This window comes from Coregonus clupeaformis, chromosome 25, assembly GCF_020615455.1.
Source record: "Coregonus clupeaformis isolate EN_2021a chromosome 25, ASM2061545v1, whole genome shotgun sequence".
Taxonomy (NCBI): Eukaryota; Metazoa; Chordata; class Actinopteri; order Salmoniformes; family Salmonidae; genus Coregonus; species Coregonus clupeaformis.
The window spans coordinates 35,642,063-35,661,504 of record NC_059216.1 but is presented as its reverse complement, the minus strand read 5'-3'; the positions used below and the strand labels follow the sequence as shown (position 1 = coordinate 35,661,504).

Below are 19,442 nucleotides of genomic sequence, written 5' to 3'. Positions count from 1 at the left end.
ATTTTGGGCACTGGTCAGCTGGGCTAGTAGGCTGCAATTTTTATTAGGCTAGGTCCAAAATCTGTGCCATGCCATACTTGGAAAGTTTCACTAGACGAAAGGCTAGTTTGGCACATTTTCTTCTAGCCCGGTCTGAAAAGTACGAGCCTGGGGATAGAGGGCTAGCTTAATTGCCATCCCTCATATATCAACATTCCTGACACCTTTTCTTCAATCATCTCTGAACGAACTGGTTAACACTTCAAGTGTTATACAATCAAGTACTATGCAGGACAAGGATGCACAGGAGAGAGATCACGACAGAGACAGGGACAAGCCCTCTCTCTCCAGACCTGAATGTATGGTATCCAGTTAGCGTTCTTCCTCAGAGCCATGCTGCTCCTCTTCCTCCCCCACTGTCCCTCTACAGCCTCTGTCCCATCATACTGGAGGAAGGTCTTCATCACCTCCTGCTGTCTGAAGATCACCCTGAACTCCTTCGAGACCTGACCAACAAACAAAGGACCAGATTCAGAGATGAGATAAGTGCGAACAGCTCAGACGTTCGCATAACTCATTCATTGATGTCAATGAGAAACTTGACATGAAAATGTGAGTTTAGTGTGCAGATCTCCAGTAAGAGAGTACACTACGAACCAAATAACTTGAAATTAAGGTTTCAATGGTACTACCATGCTGAAGAGCTCCATCTCGTCTGCAGTGTTCCTGATGTTTTGGGTGTCGTAGGGCAAACGGAAGTAGGAGACCAGGCTTTGTAGTTCTGGGAGGAACTCCTCCAGTTTCACAGTGTGCATCGGAACCTGGCTAGCCAGTCTAAAAATCCCTACGGAGAGGAATGGTCACGATCATGAGCATGAATGAATCTCTTTTGTACCCACATGTAGAGTTAAATCTAGTTCAAGTAAGACATTTCAATGTAGAGGTTCAATAAGGTAGCAGTCGATGTTACCCTCAAGCCCAGCCAAGACTTGGTCTTTATCTTCTGAAGATGTGTGGACAGATTCAACCAGCACTGGGGAACTTGATGGGAACTTCCTTAATAACTCAGAAGAATCTTTATCCCTCTTCTCAGAGGCTGGGATGTAGTGGATCACCTGTAACTCATCATATCGTGTGAGGTAAAAACCTGTAATCTCTAAAAAAATCTATTACAAGGTATTCATCCACCCATCCCAAAAGTCATCCAAGCTTTGGGGTGCATCTCAGTAGTCTAAAGTGACTTCCTCTCTAAACTAGCCTTTGATTTCAGCTACGTGGAGATGAAGGAGAGGAGACGAGGAGAGGAGGAGAGGAAGCCACTTTAGACCATTGTGATGCAGCCATAGGATGCACCCTAAATGGTGCCCTTTTCCCTATATGGTGCACTACTTTTGACCAGAGTCCTATGAGCCCTGGTCAAAAGTAGTGCACTATATAGGGAAGAAGGTTCAATTTGGGACATACTCATAGGGCAACATTTCTGTAGTGCAAAAGCAATGTGTTAAGTGAAATGTGTACCATAAACCTAATTGTAATCTGGCAACGTGATTTAATTGTATACTTTTTTTCAACAATGCGCGTTTCAACAAAGAGACGACTATTTATATATTGCTTAGTCTCCTCCTTATAATGCACATTGTTAAAATTAATTCACAGTGCCAAATTACAATGAGGTTTATGGTCAATTTTGCAATTAACACACTGCTTTTGCACTATCAAAACGTCGCCCATAGTCTCTCTGATTGCCTTACTCTCAGGAAGTGGTGGATGGTCTTGGAGGCATGCAGGTGACAGACCAGCCAGGTGAGGTAGATGGTCACATCTTCCTGGGTGACCGTGTTGATGGGGTTGCCCCGCCCTGTCAGGACTTTCTCCCTGGAAACAGCCAGTCTCCTGGCCCGCTGGACAGCATCCTCATACTCACTGACCAGGTGGGATACCTGGGCCTGGTGGAACAGCATGGTGAAAAGAACACACCCGACCTGGGTTCAAATAGTATTTGTTTTCTTTTAAATACTTTAATGCTTAATTGAGCTTTCCTGGTGGAACACCACAGAAATCAATTGGTGACAACTGTTGATGTAAAAAGGATGTATTGATTGATTAACTGATTGATTGATCGATTGTCCTCTAGTACTCATAATAAACGAATGTTATATATTAAATATCAAAGTGCCAGGTTACCTTGTAGAAGGGATACAGCTGCTCAATGATGTGGGAGTGACGACAGAACCTTCTCCATCTCAGCATCAGCAGGTACTTGATCTGGGCCAACTGGTAGCATCGGTCTGCATAAAACTACCATAAATACACTGAGTGTACAAAACATTAGGAATATAACTTCCTTATATTGAGTTGCACCCCCTTTTGCCCTCAGAACAGCCTCTTAATTTGTCTGGGCAGCTGACATTATCATCAGCCCAGCTTACCTGGTGCAGGAGAAGAGGCAGACTCTCAGGTGTGTACTCCAGACATAGACAGCTTTCCAGCTCTCTCTGTAGCACATCAGACGGAGACATCACTGGCAGTGCTTCTGCCACCTGAAGACCTCTCCTCAGGACCTGCTCTCTCTCCATACGAAAGTATGATACATCTTTAGGAACTGGAACTGAGCTATAATAAGATCCAAAAATAATATAATAGAATACAATAAAATACAAATTACAAAAAAGACAGCAAGTATATCACAATATCACAATCACTGGCATTTTAACTGGGCAACTTTATTTTGCTCACAGACCTCCCTCATATCCATGTGTCCATCTGTACCTATAAGACTTGGAGGGTGTTTCCAGGGGAGATCCATTCTCCTCTATCTCAGTTTTGAGAGCTGACAGCTGGGCAGACAACTCTGCTTCCATCTGCTCTACCTTGGCAGTGGAGGAAACTTTGTACACCACCTTGGACATGACAGGACGTCCTGGATACTATATAAGTAACAAATGCAAAAAGGTAATTTATGAACAGATGTCCCACTGCACAATCAAAGGGCATAACTCTATTGGTGGTGTTATCCAATCAAAACATTTGAGAGATATTGCTGTTTGGGTTTTTATATAATACATGTAGTAGTTAGATTTCTCAATAAGTCTTCCGAAACAGAAAATAAACTTGCCTTAATTTAAATGAATCATTGGCTCCTGAAAGCAACTCCAAACTGGTTCCCAAGCTTGTTGTCCAGAGTCACCATGGAGACAATGGGGCCATAAAAGTCTATACAGACTCCTAATTTACTTTGTAAAGCCAACCTATACATACTTTTGAACTCTAGAGGGCACCAGAACTTCAATAACGCCCCTTGATCCAACTGGATTGCTGACCTATGCAAATCTGAATTTTCTGATAGACAATGACCATATGCCAAAATGTGTTTTTCAAATGTATCAATTTGTGGTAATATTTGTCTGTGCTGTTTCTTTCATTGGTGAATACACTTAATTATCTTTGAATAATTTCAAGGGAATTTCAAGGGAGATAAATGCACTATGCTCTTGTAAAATATTTTCATTGATAATCTATTTAGCAGATCTTTGTTTAAAAAGAATAATGACATTGACATCACTCAATGAAATCACAATGATAAACTTCTGTTTTAAATTTCCACAACAATGATCAGCTATTTAGATAAGTCAGGTGTACCTTGCAGGAATACAGTGCAATGATCTCTTGGTGGTAGATATTTACCCTACTGTACCTTTCAAATATTTCATTATTCTATTATCAGCTCCCCTAGCTGGATTTAAATAGCTCAACATGCTCACTTCTCTTGGATACAGGAAAGCTGATTAGCGCCAACAGAGGATGGGCACATCCAATAAAAAATCGTCACAAGGTGCACTTCTACCAATAAGTACTCAAGGACAAGGGAGTTTCATAATTCCTTTGTCACCAGCAGAAGGAGAGGAGAGGCTATGATAGCCTGAAATTAACTGCATGGTGACTGTGACTGTGGATGGAGGATTAACAAGAATGCAATATGGCTTGTTGTTGAATTTATGAATCAAGTGTGCATCCACACACCATACTATTCCTATCCCAAAAAGGCAGTACTACAGAAATGCTCAGTTGAACAATCTGGTAGCTAGCAATCCCACATTTTAAGATGGCATGTTTCCCCAGCAACCATTTTCTATAGCATGATGTCTGAGGACAAAGGACACATAGGAATCTAATAATGTTCTTATAAGAAGGCTCCCTTTGTCTTAGAACATTTTGCTATATAAATCCAATCAATTTTTTCTAGGTTACATTTGCAGTAGCAGTGGAGTAATTTTTTAAAAATACATGTTGAGATTGATATAAATATTCAATACAATAAAATAATAAACATGCATTAACAAGACGATTATAGTGCTTCACAAAGCTTTTATTTACATGCACCATTTCTTATACCTACATTACATCATCCAAAGTGGAAATACATAAGGAAATGCCAACAAACATCAAGTAGGGTGACGCAATTTAGGACCAGCAAGGTTAATAAGATCATAGGTAGGCAGTGAGTGATCTACAGTACATGAAGTAATACTGCAATATTACTTTAATGATGATACTAAACTAAATGTATTTCAGCATAAAACCAGACAGACAAATGGTTAATATCTAACCATCCCAAAGCCAATCCAAGTACTGTATTCAAAATCCATCTAACTTCATTTCATAGAACTCCTATGTTGGTAGCGTTATAGAGTTACATACAGTGCCTTGCAAAAGTATTCATCCCCCTTGGCGTTTTCCCTATTTTGTTGATTACAACCTGTAATTTAAATTGAATTTTATTTGGATTTCATGTAACGGACATACACAAAATAGTCCAAATTGGTGAAGTAAAAAAAAAAGAACAAAAAAAGAAAATCACATTTTTTACTAAATAAATAACGGTGCATGCATAGGTATTCACCCCCTTTGCTATGAAGCCCCTAAATAAGATCTGGTGCAACCAATTACCTTCAGAAGTCACATAATTAGGTAAATAAAGTCCACCTGTGTGCAATCTAAGTGTCACATGATCTCGGTATATATATACACACACACACATACACCTGTTCTGAAAGGCCCCAGAGTCTGCAACACCAAGCAAGCAGCACCATGAAGACCAAAGAGCTCTCCAAACAGGTCAGGGACAAAGCTATGGAGAAGTACAGATCTGGGTTGGGTTATAAAAAAAATATCAGAAACTTTGAACATCCCACGGAGCACCATTAAATCCATTATTAAAAAACGGAAAGAATATGTCACCACAACAAACCTACCAAGAAAGGGCCACCCACCAAAACTCACGGACCAGGCAAGGAGGGCATTAATCAGAGAGGCAACAAAGAGACCAAAGATAAGATGGTCAGAATTGAAAGAATGATGGATGGCACTAAATACAGGGAAATTCTTGAGGGAAACCTGTTTCAGTCATCCAGAGATTTGAGACTGGGACGGAGGTTCACCTTCCAGCAGGACAATGACTATAAGCATACTGCTAAAGCAACACTTGAGTGGTTTAAGGGGAAACATTTAAATGGTCTTGGAATGGCCTAGTCAAAGCCCAGACCTCAATCCAATTGAGAATCTGTGGTATGACTTAAAGATTGCTGTACACCAGCGGAACCTATCCAACTTGAAGGAACTGGAGCAGTTTTGCCTTGAAGAATGGGCAAAAATCCCAGTGGCTAGATGTGCCAAGCTTATAGAGACATACCCCAAGAGACTTGCAGCTGTAATTGCTGCAAAAGGTGGCTCTACAAAGTTTTGACTTTGGGGGGGGTGAATAGTTATGCACGCTCAAGTTCTGTTTTTTTTGTCTTATTTCTTGTTTGTTTCACAATAAAATATATTTTGCATCTTCAAAGTGGTAGGCATGTTGTGTAAATCAAATGACACAAACCCCCCAGAAATCAATTTTAATTCCAGGTTGTAAGGCAACAAAATAGGAAAAATGCCAAGGGGGGTGAATACTTTCGCAAGCCACTGTAGCTGTCAAGAAAATAAGGAGTCATTAAAACTCCTAACATTTTCAACATAACAGCATAGGACAGCCGTAAAGCTTGTAGAATGTATGTTGATTCTAAATTTTGGTTATCGTCTCTTCACTTAATCCTATTCCATGTGAGAAATCGGCTCAAAATATTCACCTTATATTATTTTGGGGGCAATAATTCAAACAGAATGTTAAGAGTTTATTGCTTCTGATTCTGTATGGAATGGTCTTTTCAATAATCTGATATTTCAGGCTTTGCCTAAATATCAATACTTAGCATGAGTAAATGATTATCCAATGTAAAAAAATTAAAAATAATTGTCAACTGTAATTCTTTCGGTGTTCAAAATAAATAAAAATACAAAGTAGATCCTTTGTCATTGGAGGAGATTGTAAACTTAACCTTCCTGTTGACCCTTTTTTGTTCTTACAAAGTATATTGGAAAACCATGATTTAATTCCATTGTTAATTTTTGTGACAGTCGTCGTTTTGCCTTTAGCATTGTACTTTATTATTTCTACTAAAGCACCTGCTGAACAAAGTACATTTTCAATGTTTCCTTTTATTGTATTTCTTGAATGTGGAAAGGATTTGGCAATATTCAAGAAGATATTGTACTGTGATTGTTCCCTATTTAAAAGCCATCTAAATGGTATGCTACCATGCAACTGCCACTCCTTTTTACAATGCTTTTTCTTAAAGGCTCTGCATGGTCACTCCGAAATCTGCAGTGGCCATACAGCATTTGCTGCGATGCGGCGTCCGCAGAAATCAGAGCATTTCAACTTCTTGCGCTTCGCGGAGCTGTTGGAAGTTGTCAAGGAAGTGAATGTGTTTATACAGCGCCTTCACGTACCGTCAACCAATCATGTCAATGCAGAGCTATACGGACACCTCCGCATTGTTACAAAATTTGGGAGGCACAAGGCAATGCGGTGCGGAGCTTAATTTGACCTCTGCAAGCCTCTGGAGGCTCTGCAATTGCGTCAAACCCTCCGTACGGAGCATCCGGATCACATTTCCAGAGCAATCATAAATTGCTATAAGGACTCACAACAATCAAGCAACACCTGGGCCTGTATTCATAAAGCTTCTTAGAGTAGGAGTGCTGATCTAGGATCAGGTCCCCCCCGTTCATATCATGTTATTCATTATGATCTAAAAGGCTAAACTGATCCTGTATCAGCCCTCGTACTCAGAAATGCTTTATTGAATACAGGCCATGTTATAGTGCAGAGTCTGACATTGCAACATTACAAGCAGAAACTTCTCTCAGGAGTATTGAATACCAAAATCACTGAAGAAAATTAAAAGAAACCAAACATTACATACAGTACAATTAACACCATGTGGATAACCTTGCATTTGATGATATTAAACATTTATAAACAAAATGTTTTATGATATAGGTGCATGGAATGGTTCATTGATGCAAGGCGTTTCAAAAATACACGATTGCTTTTTTCCTTATTTCTTTCGTCCTCTTTTCTGCTGAGAACATACCAGTAAATGCATAAAATGCTGAATCAAGTATATACAAAATATTGGTAACATTCTCTGGAGCTTGTTCGATGTAAACAGGCAGTCAACCACACTGGACTGACGGCTGGTTTGGCAAAAATATTGTGTTGGTTAATGTATGGTTAAGAAATATGACATGGGAAGCAGGGGGGGAAAAAAACAACATTTGTATATCAGTGTTTACAATTCACCACATAAGGATAAATCCCTGAGACTTAAAATTAGTGTCCATTTCACGTTTTAACTTCACATTTACTAAAATCCCACTGATAATACTGATGGTTACTGTCCCAACTCAGAGACTAAACAGCGCTCCACAGTCCCGGGCCTGTATTCACAAAGCATCAAGACAGTCAGCGTCCATCAGCTCATTACCTATGATCGTGTCCATGTCACAGTCCAGGCTGCCGTTGAACACGTCCAAATCCAGATCATCAGGGATGGGAGGGATTGGAAAGCAGTCCGGAGAGGTCAACTGCAACGGGTTTCTAGAAGTGCTGTTGTTGGTACCAGAGCCACCAAGCTGCATAGAATAGTTTCTACTGGGAGATGGTAGGTGCTGGAGAAGCTGCTTGGCCTGCTGGTCCAAGTCATTGCTTGAGCACAACACTTCATTGTTAGGCGTAGACAAGCCAGCCTGAGCCCGCCAACCAGGCATTAAGGAAGTCTGGGAATTTGGACCCGCAGCACCGTCCCAGTTTGATGACATCATAGGGTCCTTGCGGAGCAGCATGGCATTCCGCCGGGAATTCTGGGACAAAGTGACAGAGGCGCTGGCTTGTGACATCAGTGGGTCACAGTGCGTGAGCATGATGTCGCTGACATGGCTGCCATGTGTCTCCAGGCTCAGCAGGGTGTGGTGGTGGTTGAAACGAGAGGACAGGCAGGAGAAGGAAGCTTGGTGGTTCTCCTGGATGGTCTGCATGGGGGACTGGCGTAGGGAGGTCACTGAGGAGGACGGGGGGCTGAGCTGGAAGATGGAGATGGGAGGGACATAGCTGCCGGAGGATGGGACGCCCAGACTACTACTGCTTCCTGAACAGCTGAAGGTTAACACGGAGCTCCCTGTCTGATTGGCTCCTCTGCTCTCCACCTCCTGCCCCGGGGGCTGCTGGGACGCCGTCAAGCTGATGTTGTCCAGAAGGTCACCCATCAGGTCGTCAGGGAGCCCGTCATCGAGGTCCATAGTGAGGGCCAGGTCGGCCAGACCCAGGGGGCCGGTGGAGGGGGACAAACTGCTGGGACTGGAGTACAGCATGGGGGAGAGGGGAGAGATGGAGTCATCATCCAGAGCCTCGTCCAGCTCTGGGTTGGCCAGGATAGGGGAAAGGCGTCCACTGACCGTGCTGGCGTTGGAGTTGGTGCGAGACCTGAAGTCCGTCCAGGCATCCAGTTCGTCGCTGCTGCGAGACGTGGGACTTCCTGTCCACTTGGACAAGCTAGAGGATAAGGATAAACTCTCGGAGCTGCCATCTTGGACGGCCTGTAGGCCTAGAGATGCTTTCTTCTTGGCGGCGCGGCCTCGAGCACCTTTGATCAGCTTGTTGCTGTTGTCCATGGATACGGCCCGTCGTCGTGGAGCTTTGCCGCATTTCCCGCCCTCAGGGTTGACCATCCACCAGGAACTCTTCCCCGTTCCTTCATTCTGCACCCGCATGAAACGACTGTGGAGAGACAGGTTGTGTCGGATGGAGTTCTGGAGATAGAGGAGAGGAAAGGGTTGGCTTTGTGTAACACTATAACAACAGGTTAATACAACGTTGTTACTTGTTTAATTACAGTGTTACTACACAGGTATAAGAGCAACAAAAAAAACAAAAAAAGCCCAATGCATGCAAATTTTGCAGTATTGATTTCATTCCTGATGCAAATGTGTGGATTGTCTTTGATGTTAAAGATTCTTGGTGGTAAAATTGCTCCAAAAAGTAGTTTTTATATGGAGACTTGTGAAAAATGTCTTAACCTCTGTAAGAAAGGTCTGTGCTCAATCATACACACATATGGGCATAAAGCTAAGAAGAAAAGTAAAAGGGAAAAAACAACACACACACATATATATATATATATATATATATATATACTTATGCAATGTGTGGGTCTTATTCTGGGAGACACAGCATTCCAATGCAGCTGTGACCTATTTTCTGCCTGCTGCTGTAAAAGGTCTAACAGATTTCCCTGGAGATATTCTCAACCATGTAGCTCAGTTGGTAGAGCATGGCGCTTGCAACGCCAGGGTTGTGGGTTTCGTTTCCCACGGGGGGCCAGTATGAAAATGTATGCACTCACTAACTGTAAGTTGCTCTGGATAAGAGCGTCTGCTAAATGACTAAAATGTAAAATGTAGCTTCTAAATTAAAAAAGGGCTGGAGTCTGTGCATTCAGGTTACGCTAACCGAGTACTGCCACAGAGCGAAGCAGGGGAGAGGAGGTTAACGCAGTAAGGCTCTGCAGCACCAGGGCTTGGAGAAGGGTGGGTTAATGAGATATGTATGGATAGGTGGGAGTGGTCAAGGGTAGAGGGTAGTCCTAAGCGCCTCTACCATTTTGCCTAGCAACATTTGATATGCACACATAAACAGTTTGTCTACTCTGCAAAGCTGGAAAGTTCTGTGATGTGAGAATGATCACTGACCAAACCGGTCTATGCTATCCTATGGGTCAGTGGGCTGGTCTGAGCAACCCTTCCCATGCTTTCCTATGGGTCAGTGGGCTGTTCTGTGTATATTTTAATATGGGTCAATGGTTTGGTCTGTTGACATCAAACTTCCAGAAAAGCCCTCGGTCACTGACTCGCTCCAAGCCAATTACAGGATTAAACCAACCAGTGAAACACTTTCATCATCCAGTCAGTCAGGAGTGAAACATGCTTCTCTTTTCTTGAACTCTTAAATGCACGACTCACCAGCCGTTCTTTTACTTATTGACTAGCCTGGCAAGGTTGATAGGACTTTGCAACATGCCAACCACTGTGGGTATGACTATGGTTAGCTGTAGGGCTGGGAATTGCCAGGGACCTCATGATACAATATTATCACGATACTTTGGTGCTGACACAATATGTATTGTGATTCCAACGATTCTAAATGTACTGCGATTCAATAATGCCATTTTATTGTGATTCGATCTTCCAAACATTTTGCTCACCATCTCTGCTGCAGAGGGACAAGAGAGAGCCATGAGAAAACGAGTTTTGATCAGTCATGGACATAAAAGTGCTGGAAACATGTTGGCTCACCATTTAAAAAATAAGATAGAGAACAAGCTAGAGAATGAGAAATACTGGAGTTTTGGCACAGGTACAGCTGACTAGCGCTAGCTAGAGTTAACTACTTATTATTATTTATTTTCGATACTTGGAGTCATAGCATCAAGATAATATTGTAAAAAATGTCACAATACTCTCCTGTGTCAATTTAGCTGATTAGGTTACACAAACCTACCTCAGATCTAAATGTATACATTGTTGTATTTCTTGCATTTTCCCATATATAATCCAATCAAACTGGCCCATTTTGAAATGCGAAGTTTGTGAACCCATGTTGCCCAATCCAGACCTTTTCCTTGTAGGCCAATTCATAACAAACAAACATTTGTGTTTTATTGTTGTGGTGCATACAAGAATACATGGCCTCTGGTTGCTTTTCAGCTCTCAGACTGTGAAATCAAAAGGAATTTCCTTCTTTGTGGCCGAGACAGTCAAAAGCCTAACCCCTCAGTCATATTCTATGGACTACATTTTTAGGCTTTCCCCTGATCTTGGAACTTTACATTGACTATTCAGTTAAAGTCATGCCTTTGTTGCCAAGCTATGTAGTTGAACTCAAGCCCTCTAGGGAAGAGTTGGAATAGCATTTATTAAGTCCGATCACATTTGAAAACCTCCTCAAAAACCTGTCTGAAAGTGTATCATGCAGTGTGCAGACTTCATATTTCTCTTCCAAGTCCTCTTTTGTGTGGAGCAAGAAACAGGGGCATGTACAAGACTTCAGACAATTTACAACAGTCTGTGGGTGAGTGTTCTTCTCAAACCTGTTCTTCTCAAAAGGAGGTTCAACAGTTTGAGTTGACCGAAATGGGAATCGATGTGTACCATTACCAGAGGCATGTGATCTGAATACCTTGAATTTTTTCTGCAAGTCTTCCATTGATGTGACATTGGACAATGCTACATGGCAGCAACCTCTTCCTGGTGTGCAAAATAGATCTAATGCAACATGCCTGACATCGAAACCAATAAACACTGACACTACTAAGCAAGATGCATAGTATATCTGAAGACCTCTGATTGAAATCCAAGGGGGCGTATACTAAAACCGGTGATGTTTGACCCATTTAATTTAATAGGTCTGTGCATTTTGCAGAGGGAAGAATATTGTAAAATGTGATCTCGATATGCAGTGCTTTCTGTAAAAAGACCGAGCTAAAAGCACCCACTGTAGTGCTCCCTTCCCCCACACGGTCATACAACAGCAGCGCTGCTGCAGCAGCCGGTAGCAGCCTTTGACCAAAGCCTCATTGTGAACAGACCGACAAACCAACAGAAACAAACCGACACAGACACCAGAGCTCTGCCAGCCTACACAAAGCAACGTCAGATCCAGAGTAAAACAGCAGCACGCCTGTCCCCTTCTATTTCTCGCCCCCCTCACATCATCTCTGTCTCTCCCTCACAGACACCCTCTATTTCTCCCTTGCCATCACTCTCCCTCCCCCCATCTCTCTCTCTCACTGCTACACATTGACCTACATAGTTTCCAGTCAGCTGATTGATTCTTGTGCTCAGGCCACCAGCCAATAAAAAAATGGAGGTATGGAGCACAGCAACCAATTGCACGACTCCCATTGATTAAAAACGAACCACAGTAGGTAGGCCCATAACACTGTACCAGAACAATAGCTACAGCAAAGGGTGCATTATCTAGCAACCAGACATAATGCATACATTCTGTAAAAAATAAGGACTTTCAAATATGTTTTAGGACAAATGTGCACTAAATGGGTAAGTTATGTATGGAACGAATTGGGTTGACTGCAAGACTAAATACAAGCTATTGAAGCTATATTCAAGGTTGAACACAAGCACTAATGTATGACATTAAACATTGAGTTATTATCAAAGTGGGAGCTGGATTACCTACTGTATAGATTGCCAACGTCAACGATTAGCTCCAAATCACTCTTCATTAAAGGACATTATGTACAGTCCTTGCCCCAGCCCAGCCGATACAGATGGACAGCCTAAATCTTATATTGCTTAATGCCACACTGTCTAATAACTGAGATAGTGCTATAGTCAGCAGTTTATAGGCTAAATCCCTTCCTAATATGCAGACTAAATCTCTTCCTATGTGTACAGAGTATCAGTACACTACTGTACCAGATATATAGTGGCAATAGAAGAATAGCACTAACCTATAGAAACTAAGACCTAAATGGTGATCTCTAAAGCAGTCAGCGTGCTATAGTCAGCAGTTTATAGGCTAAATCCCTTCCTAATATGCAGACTAAATCTCTTCCTATGTGTACAGAGTATCAGTACATTACTGTACCAGATATATATAGTGGCAATAGAATTCAAGGTACACTTAACCACCATGGCTACCACAGCATTCTACAGAGATATGCCATCCCATCTGGTTTGGGCTTAGTGGGACTATTATTTGTTTTTCAATAGGACAATGACCCAACACACCTCCAGGCTGTGTAAGGGCTATTTGACCAAGAAGGAGAGTGATGGAGTGCTGCATCAGATGACCTGGCCTCCACAATCACCCAACCTCAACCCAATTGAGAGGGTTTGAGATGAGTTGGACCGCAGAGTGAAGGAAAAGCAGCCAACAAGTGCTTAGCATATGTGGGAACTCCTTCAAGACTGTTGAAAAAGCATTCCAGGTGAAGCTGGTTGAGAGAATGCCAAGAGTGTGCAAAGCTGTAATCAAGGCAAAGGGTGGCTACTAATCTAAAATATATTTTGGTTTGTTAAACCCTTTTTTTAGTTACTACAGGATTCCATGTGTTATTTCATAGTTTTGATGTCTTCACTATTATTCTACAATGTAGAAAACAGTAAAAATAAAGAAAAACCCTGGAATGAGTAGGTGTGTCCAAACTTTTGACTGGTACTGTATATAAATGAGATCAAATAGCCTAGTACATACACCCAAACTTTTCAAAATGTTCAAATCAAAAGGCTATTGCACAGAAAAACGGACAGTCGGGTGCATCGCAAATTCAGAACATTGCAAATTCAAAACCGCAACATAATAAACTAAAGCACTAATCATTGGGAACGAGATCAGAATGACTGCTATGCCTTGATCCATAAATTAAATAGGTAGCCTTACCAACAAAACAAAAAAACAATCCATATGTTCAAATCAAAAGGCCTGATTAACAGGACATCAATAACGCAGCCACATTCCGAGTCCCCGTTGCCAACAGATTCAGAAATCAAAAGATGGTTTAGTATTTAGTTTAAAAGCTCTGACGAAGAAGAAACACTTCAGTGAGAAAATAGAAATCCACTTTGGGATTTGTCATTTTTTTTAAAGAACGTTTCCAAAGATGCAATACTTGTGATCATTTTAAGGAGAACAAAAACTACTACATTTGAACACCACCAAAGAAGCTTTGGGCATCTTCCCAATTAAGTAGCCTAGTTTTGTTGTTTGCCACCTGAAGAGAACTAGCAGCCCACCTCTTCTAACGCATTGTGGAAAAGTGTGCATCGAAATCTACTAGATGAAGAGCTGAAATGAGTATAACATCCTGGGATTTAAACCATACTTGATTTTCAAAATGTTGCATACAATAGTTGGACCGCTATTGAGGACGCAAGTATGGGTATTCGGACACGGCCCATGTCACCAGAATAAGACCCTCGATATTGATTTATTGTTATAGTTATTATTATGATAATTATTCCTTTCCCACAAACCTCTATCCAACAGTTGCACAGGATTACAACCCAATTTCTATTTCCAGACCTCTTTTCCATTTAAATCCAGCAAAGCTGAAGCTTTCATTAGACTCGATTCCATGACGGACGGATTGGTTTTCCAGCCCAAACTAATCCCCAGAATCAAACGGAGGCAAGAGACCAGAGACCAGAGAGAGCCCTTTGCAGACCAGAATTATAGGCTAGCCCAGGCTTAAAGGGATATTTCAGGATTTTGGCAATGAAGCCCTTTATCTACTTCCCAAGAGTCAGATGAACTCATGGATACCATTTTTCTACATCCAGTATGAAGGAAGTTCGAGGTAGTTTCGCGAGCCAATGCTAACTAGCTTAGCGCAAAGACTGGAAGTCTTCGGGTACAGCTAGTGCTAATGCTAGTTAGCATTGGCTCATGAAAGTACATCTTATTATATTATTATTACATCTAACTTCCTTCATATTTGCTTCATAGCCTAAACCTGACCTATCCCTTTAACCACCAGGTTATAAGGGCAGTAGAAGAGAGGCCTCTGGTGTATTCACTAGGAACAAAAAGGGCAGAAATGGGGAGGGACTACCTGAACTAATGAATACTCCCCAGGAAAAACAATCCCTCTTCATCCACCTTTTCCCATTTTATTAGTATCTCCACTCGGGAGAAATGAAAGGAAAAGGACTACCTTCATTGGCTGTTGAGGACAGGTAGTGGGGCCTTTTGTTTTCATCCTCAGCTGTATGTATCCATTTTACATAATTAAAGCCTATCATTCACCATCTACCATCACAATGAATAGCCAACCATTAGTAAGTCCCAAATGGCAGCCTATTCCCTACATACTGTAGTGCATTCCATTTGACCAGACCCTATGGGCCCCTAGTAAAAAGTAATGCACGATAAAGGAAATAGGATGCCATTTGGGACACAATTGTGTTTAACTGCACCTTCGTTCTGATCGTGTTACTGAAAACTGCTCTAATAACTAAACTCAGATCAAAAAGGACACTAGCCTAAACTTCCACTAACATAACAACTAGTCACCCGAAATGTGTTTTAAAGTTTCAACTGCTGACAAATATTCCTTTACAAGAAGAGTGTTTATTATGATTCGTTGCATTGAGCCGAGATCCCCTGCAGGCCAGAGGGCCTCTTTTACATGCAAATAACCTGATAAGACGGTGGCAGTCAGAGGAACTCGCCACTCAGTGTTACAGTACGAATAGCATAAAGTGAAACTGAACAAGTCGGTTTGGACCCAGGCTGACAGTATATAGCCTACCTCTCCTTAACCAGAGCTATAGTGTAGGCCTATATGGTTCTGTCCTAAACTCGAGAGAGCATCTGATTGTCCAGCTTTCTCTGAATGGTTTTCATCAAGAGGGCTGAATGACAATGTAGGTATGCATCTTTTTCTATTACAGCACTGTCATAGGCCGGGTGACAGGAGATGTGTTGGCAGCGCTCAGGAGGAGCCCCATGCAACAGTGATATCTGCATGGGGCGTCCCTTGGCAGCAATGCATGGTTGGGCAGGCACACCCTTGGCTCACCCTGTGTCTATCAGGCAGCCACACACTTTCCAATCCCAGCTGGTTATCATTATTTTTAAATTTGCATTGTAATTCCAGAAAATGTCCATAATATATCTGCCACTAATAGTGGAATGATAGTGTTTCACAGTATTACTTACCCGCCATTGTTGTGATTGGCTGTTATATTCGCCTATTGATTTTAAACATTTTAGTGGCCAGCTTCAAACAGCAATTTAGATGGTACAATTATACACTAATTAGTGCTTGTTTTCTCAGATGAACTGAAATTGAGCGAACAGTGTAGACTTTTCGCAACCAGGAAATGACAGCTTTCCCATTTTCACAACAGATTCCATTCTGGACAAATCAATAGGCGAATATCACAGCCAATCACAACACTAAGTAATAACAGTAAGTAATACTGTGACACACCATCATTCCACTATTAGTGCCAGATATATTATAGACATTTTCTGAAATTACAATGCAAAAATTCAACAACAAAATGCTATGTGAGCACCTTTAAGAACACTATGACCTCAGGCCTTAAAACCCCAAGAATTGCAGGAAATTTGCTTTAAAAACTAAAACATTTTCTCTACGTAAAATGTAATATACTCCGCTGTCAAGAGGGGGGGCCACTAAAATGTTTTACTCACAACAAAATTTCACGTGGGGCCCCCAAAAGGCTAGGGCCGGCTCTGACTGCATGTGTGGGTAAGCAGACCTGCGAGCCACTGCGGCCCCTAATGAGTTTAGCTTTTGTGGCCCCCACGCTTTTATCCAAAGAGACTTACAGTCATGTGCGCATACATTTTTACGTATGGGTGGTCCCGGGGATCGAACCCACTACCCTGGCGTTACAAGCGCCATGCTCTACCAATTGAGCTACAGAAGAACACATGGGCTCACTCACACAGCCTTTGTTACAGTGTTATGACTGAAAACATTGTCCATATCAGTGATGTCACCCCGCTGCTCACCTTCCAGCCTGCAGAGCTGTTGCTGTCTCCTTTGTCCTTGAAGTAAGGGACAGACCTCACCATCCACTCATAGATCTGGGATAACGTCAGCCTCTGGTCCGGGGAGCTCTCTATGGCCTGGGTGATGAGGTCCGCATAGGAGTAGTTCCCCCAGGCATTCCTCCTAGCTGAGGACTTCCTAGGTTGGGAGGTCAAGCCATTGAGAGCTGAGACAGCATGCGTCTGTGTGGACAAGGAGGACCCATCGACATTACTCCCCTCCTCTTTGGAAGTGGGGCTTAGTACTTCTTCCTTAGTGGTGGTGGTGAAGCTTGGGTGTTTAGAAGAGTTCTTTGTGTTCTGATGTATGGCTATTCCACCATTCACATTGTTGACAGTATAAGAGCTAGAGCTGCTGGGTGCTGTGACGTCATCATCCTCTTCCTCGGGGATGATGTCATCGTTTGATTCGGGCTTCCCTGCGTTGGACTCTGGTCGAGGCAGAGGCCAGGTGCAAGACCTTGGTCGTTTCTGGGGCTCGAAGTCTGGATCGATGTCAATATCCTGAGCGTGTGGTTCACTGTGTGATACTTCAGCCATATTCCTCTCCTTGGTTTCTCGCTTGTTTTCGGTATAAACTGACCAACTAAGTTGCATTCCATTAATAATAGGCTATTATTTGTTTGGTTATCATGCATAATATTATCCATCAATTACCAGTCAGACTCATTTAAAGCATGCATAATTAGTAAAATATGTGTCCAAGGTCCACATTCCACACCTCCAGCTGATGATAGGAACCCCACGTGCGTCCCATCGACTGTCTTCTCTATGCTGATCGCAGCAACTTGATGGCGCGATTCAAAAGGCCATTGTTTTATGTGAATTTAGTACTGCAGCGTCTGTCTGTAAACAAATTGATTTATTATACATACGACATTTTAAGTGATCCAATAGAATTCCATCACCTTCCTTGGGAATGGCGTGTAGCGCATCCTCTAGAATAAGGTTAGCTAGCTACTGTATACAACCAACAATCAGCGTTCCGTGTTTGTTTACTATTTCCAATAAGCGGGTTAAATAAAAAAAAGCTACAACACTAGCTCGCTAGCGATAAGAATCCACACCTTCAAATTCCGAATGGAGCTGCCATCTTGACCATTTCCTTTCCAAATCCTTTATTAACCGTGTAGCTACGAGGAGAGCACCGCCGCAAGCTTTCATTCCCTGCCTCCAGTGAACTACTGGTTACCATCAAGCGATAATTTTTTTTAGAGTTTAGCTACTTACACAATGTTACATGTCGAATTAATAAAACATTCGCTCTGCCTGTGATTCTGCTCTCCCTCTCCTCATCCCGAGCAGCGGTGCACACCACAAGCACAACCTCCAAGGCCATCTCTAGCTGGCTACTAGTACTGTGGTCCCAGATGACGGAAAAGACCTGCCCCTTAGATTGCGTTGAAGGAATCGGCTTTAAAGTGACACGCTCACTGTATTGCGTCACATTGACAGGTTGGGACATTTCAAGTAAAGGCAACATACCAAGACATTTAATACAATGATGGTGTCATCATAATTCTGCTGAATTACAGAGGTACTTACTTGGTATTTAAAATAATAATTATAATACTATTATGATCATGGAGGGCAAAATTACACAAGGTACTGCACAGTAAAGATATACTATATTTACAAAGGTATGTGGACACCCCTTCAAATTAGTGGATACGGCTATTTCAGCCACACCCGTTGCTGACAGGTGTTTAAAATCGAGCACACATCCATGCAATCTCCATAGACAAACAGTGACTTTCAACGTGGTCCCGTCATGGGATGCCACATTTCCAACAAGTCAGCTCGTCAAACGTCTGCCCTGCTAGAACTGCCCCGGTCAACTAAGTGCCGTTTGTATTTTTATTTATTAAGGATCCCCATTAGCTGCTGCCAAGGCAGCAGCTACTCTTCATGGGGTCCAGCAACATTAAGGCAGTTATACACAATTTAAAATATTACATTTCATAACACTTTACACATTACATTGTGTTCCCTCAGGCCACTACTCTACTATCACATATCTACAATACCTATTATTGTGAAGTGGAAACGTCTAGGAGCAACAACGGCTGAGCCGCGAAGTGGTAGGCCACAAAAGCTCACAGAACGGGACCGCCGAGTGCTGAAGTGCGTAAAAATCACCTGTCCTCGGTTGCAACACTAACGAGTTCCAAACTGCCTCTGGAAGCAACATCAGCACAAGAACTGTTCGTCAGGGGCTTCATGAAATGGCCCACACACAAAGCAGCCGCACACAAGCCTAAGATCACCATGCGCAATGCCTAGCGTTGGCTGGAGTGGTGTAAAGCTCACCGCCATTGGACTCTGGAGCAGTGGAAATGTGTTCTCTGGAGTGATGAATCACGCTTCACAATTTGGCAGTCCGATGAACGAACCTGGGTTTGGAGGATGCCAGGACAACGCTACCTGCCCGAATGCATAGTGCCAACTGTGAAGTTTGATGGAGGAGGAATAATGGTCTGCG

At 42.3% G+C, this 19,442-nt stretch overlaps 2 protein-coding genes across 3 annotated transcripts; both read right to left on the bottom strand.

Annotated features, from left to right (window-relative positions):
- Window positions 1-214: 214 nt before the first annotated feature.
- Window positions 215-816, bottom strand: LOC121538940 (putative uncharacterized protein C6orf183). Its single transcript, XM_045207457.1, has 3 exons — window positions 672-816; window positions 333-485; window positions 215-220 (listed from the first exon to the last, which is right to left on the bottom strand). Exons 1-3 carry the CDS (start codon window positions 792-794, stop codon window positions 215-217), a joined length of 282 nt encoding a protein of 93 aa, XP_045063392.1. The 5' UTR covers window positions 795-816.
- A 5,083-nt stretch (window positions 817-5,899) lies between these two features.
- On the bottom strand, window positions 5,900-18,670 carry LOC121539612 (forkhead box protein O3). Of its 2 annotated transcripts, none has more exons than XM_041848239.2 (3): window positions 18,028-18,670; window positions 16,922-17,806; window positions 5,900-9,165 (listed from the first exon to the last, which is right to left on the bottom strand). In XM_041848239.2, the coding sequence occupies exons 2-3, from the start codon at window positions 17,555-17,557 to the stop codon at window positions 7,804-7,806; spliced, it is 1,998 nt and encodes a 665-aa protein (XP_041704173.2). In that variant the 5' UTR covers window positions 17,558-17,806; window positions 18,028-18,670; the 3' UTR covers window positions 5,900-7,803. The 2 variants fall into 2 exon arrangements, with proteins under 2 accessions (XP_041704173.2, XP_041704174.2); XM_041848240.2 differs by having other exon boundaries at window positions 18,191-18,670.
- Between the last annotated feature and the right edge of the window lie 772 nt (window positions 18,671-19,442).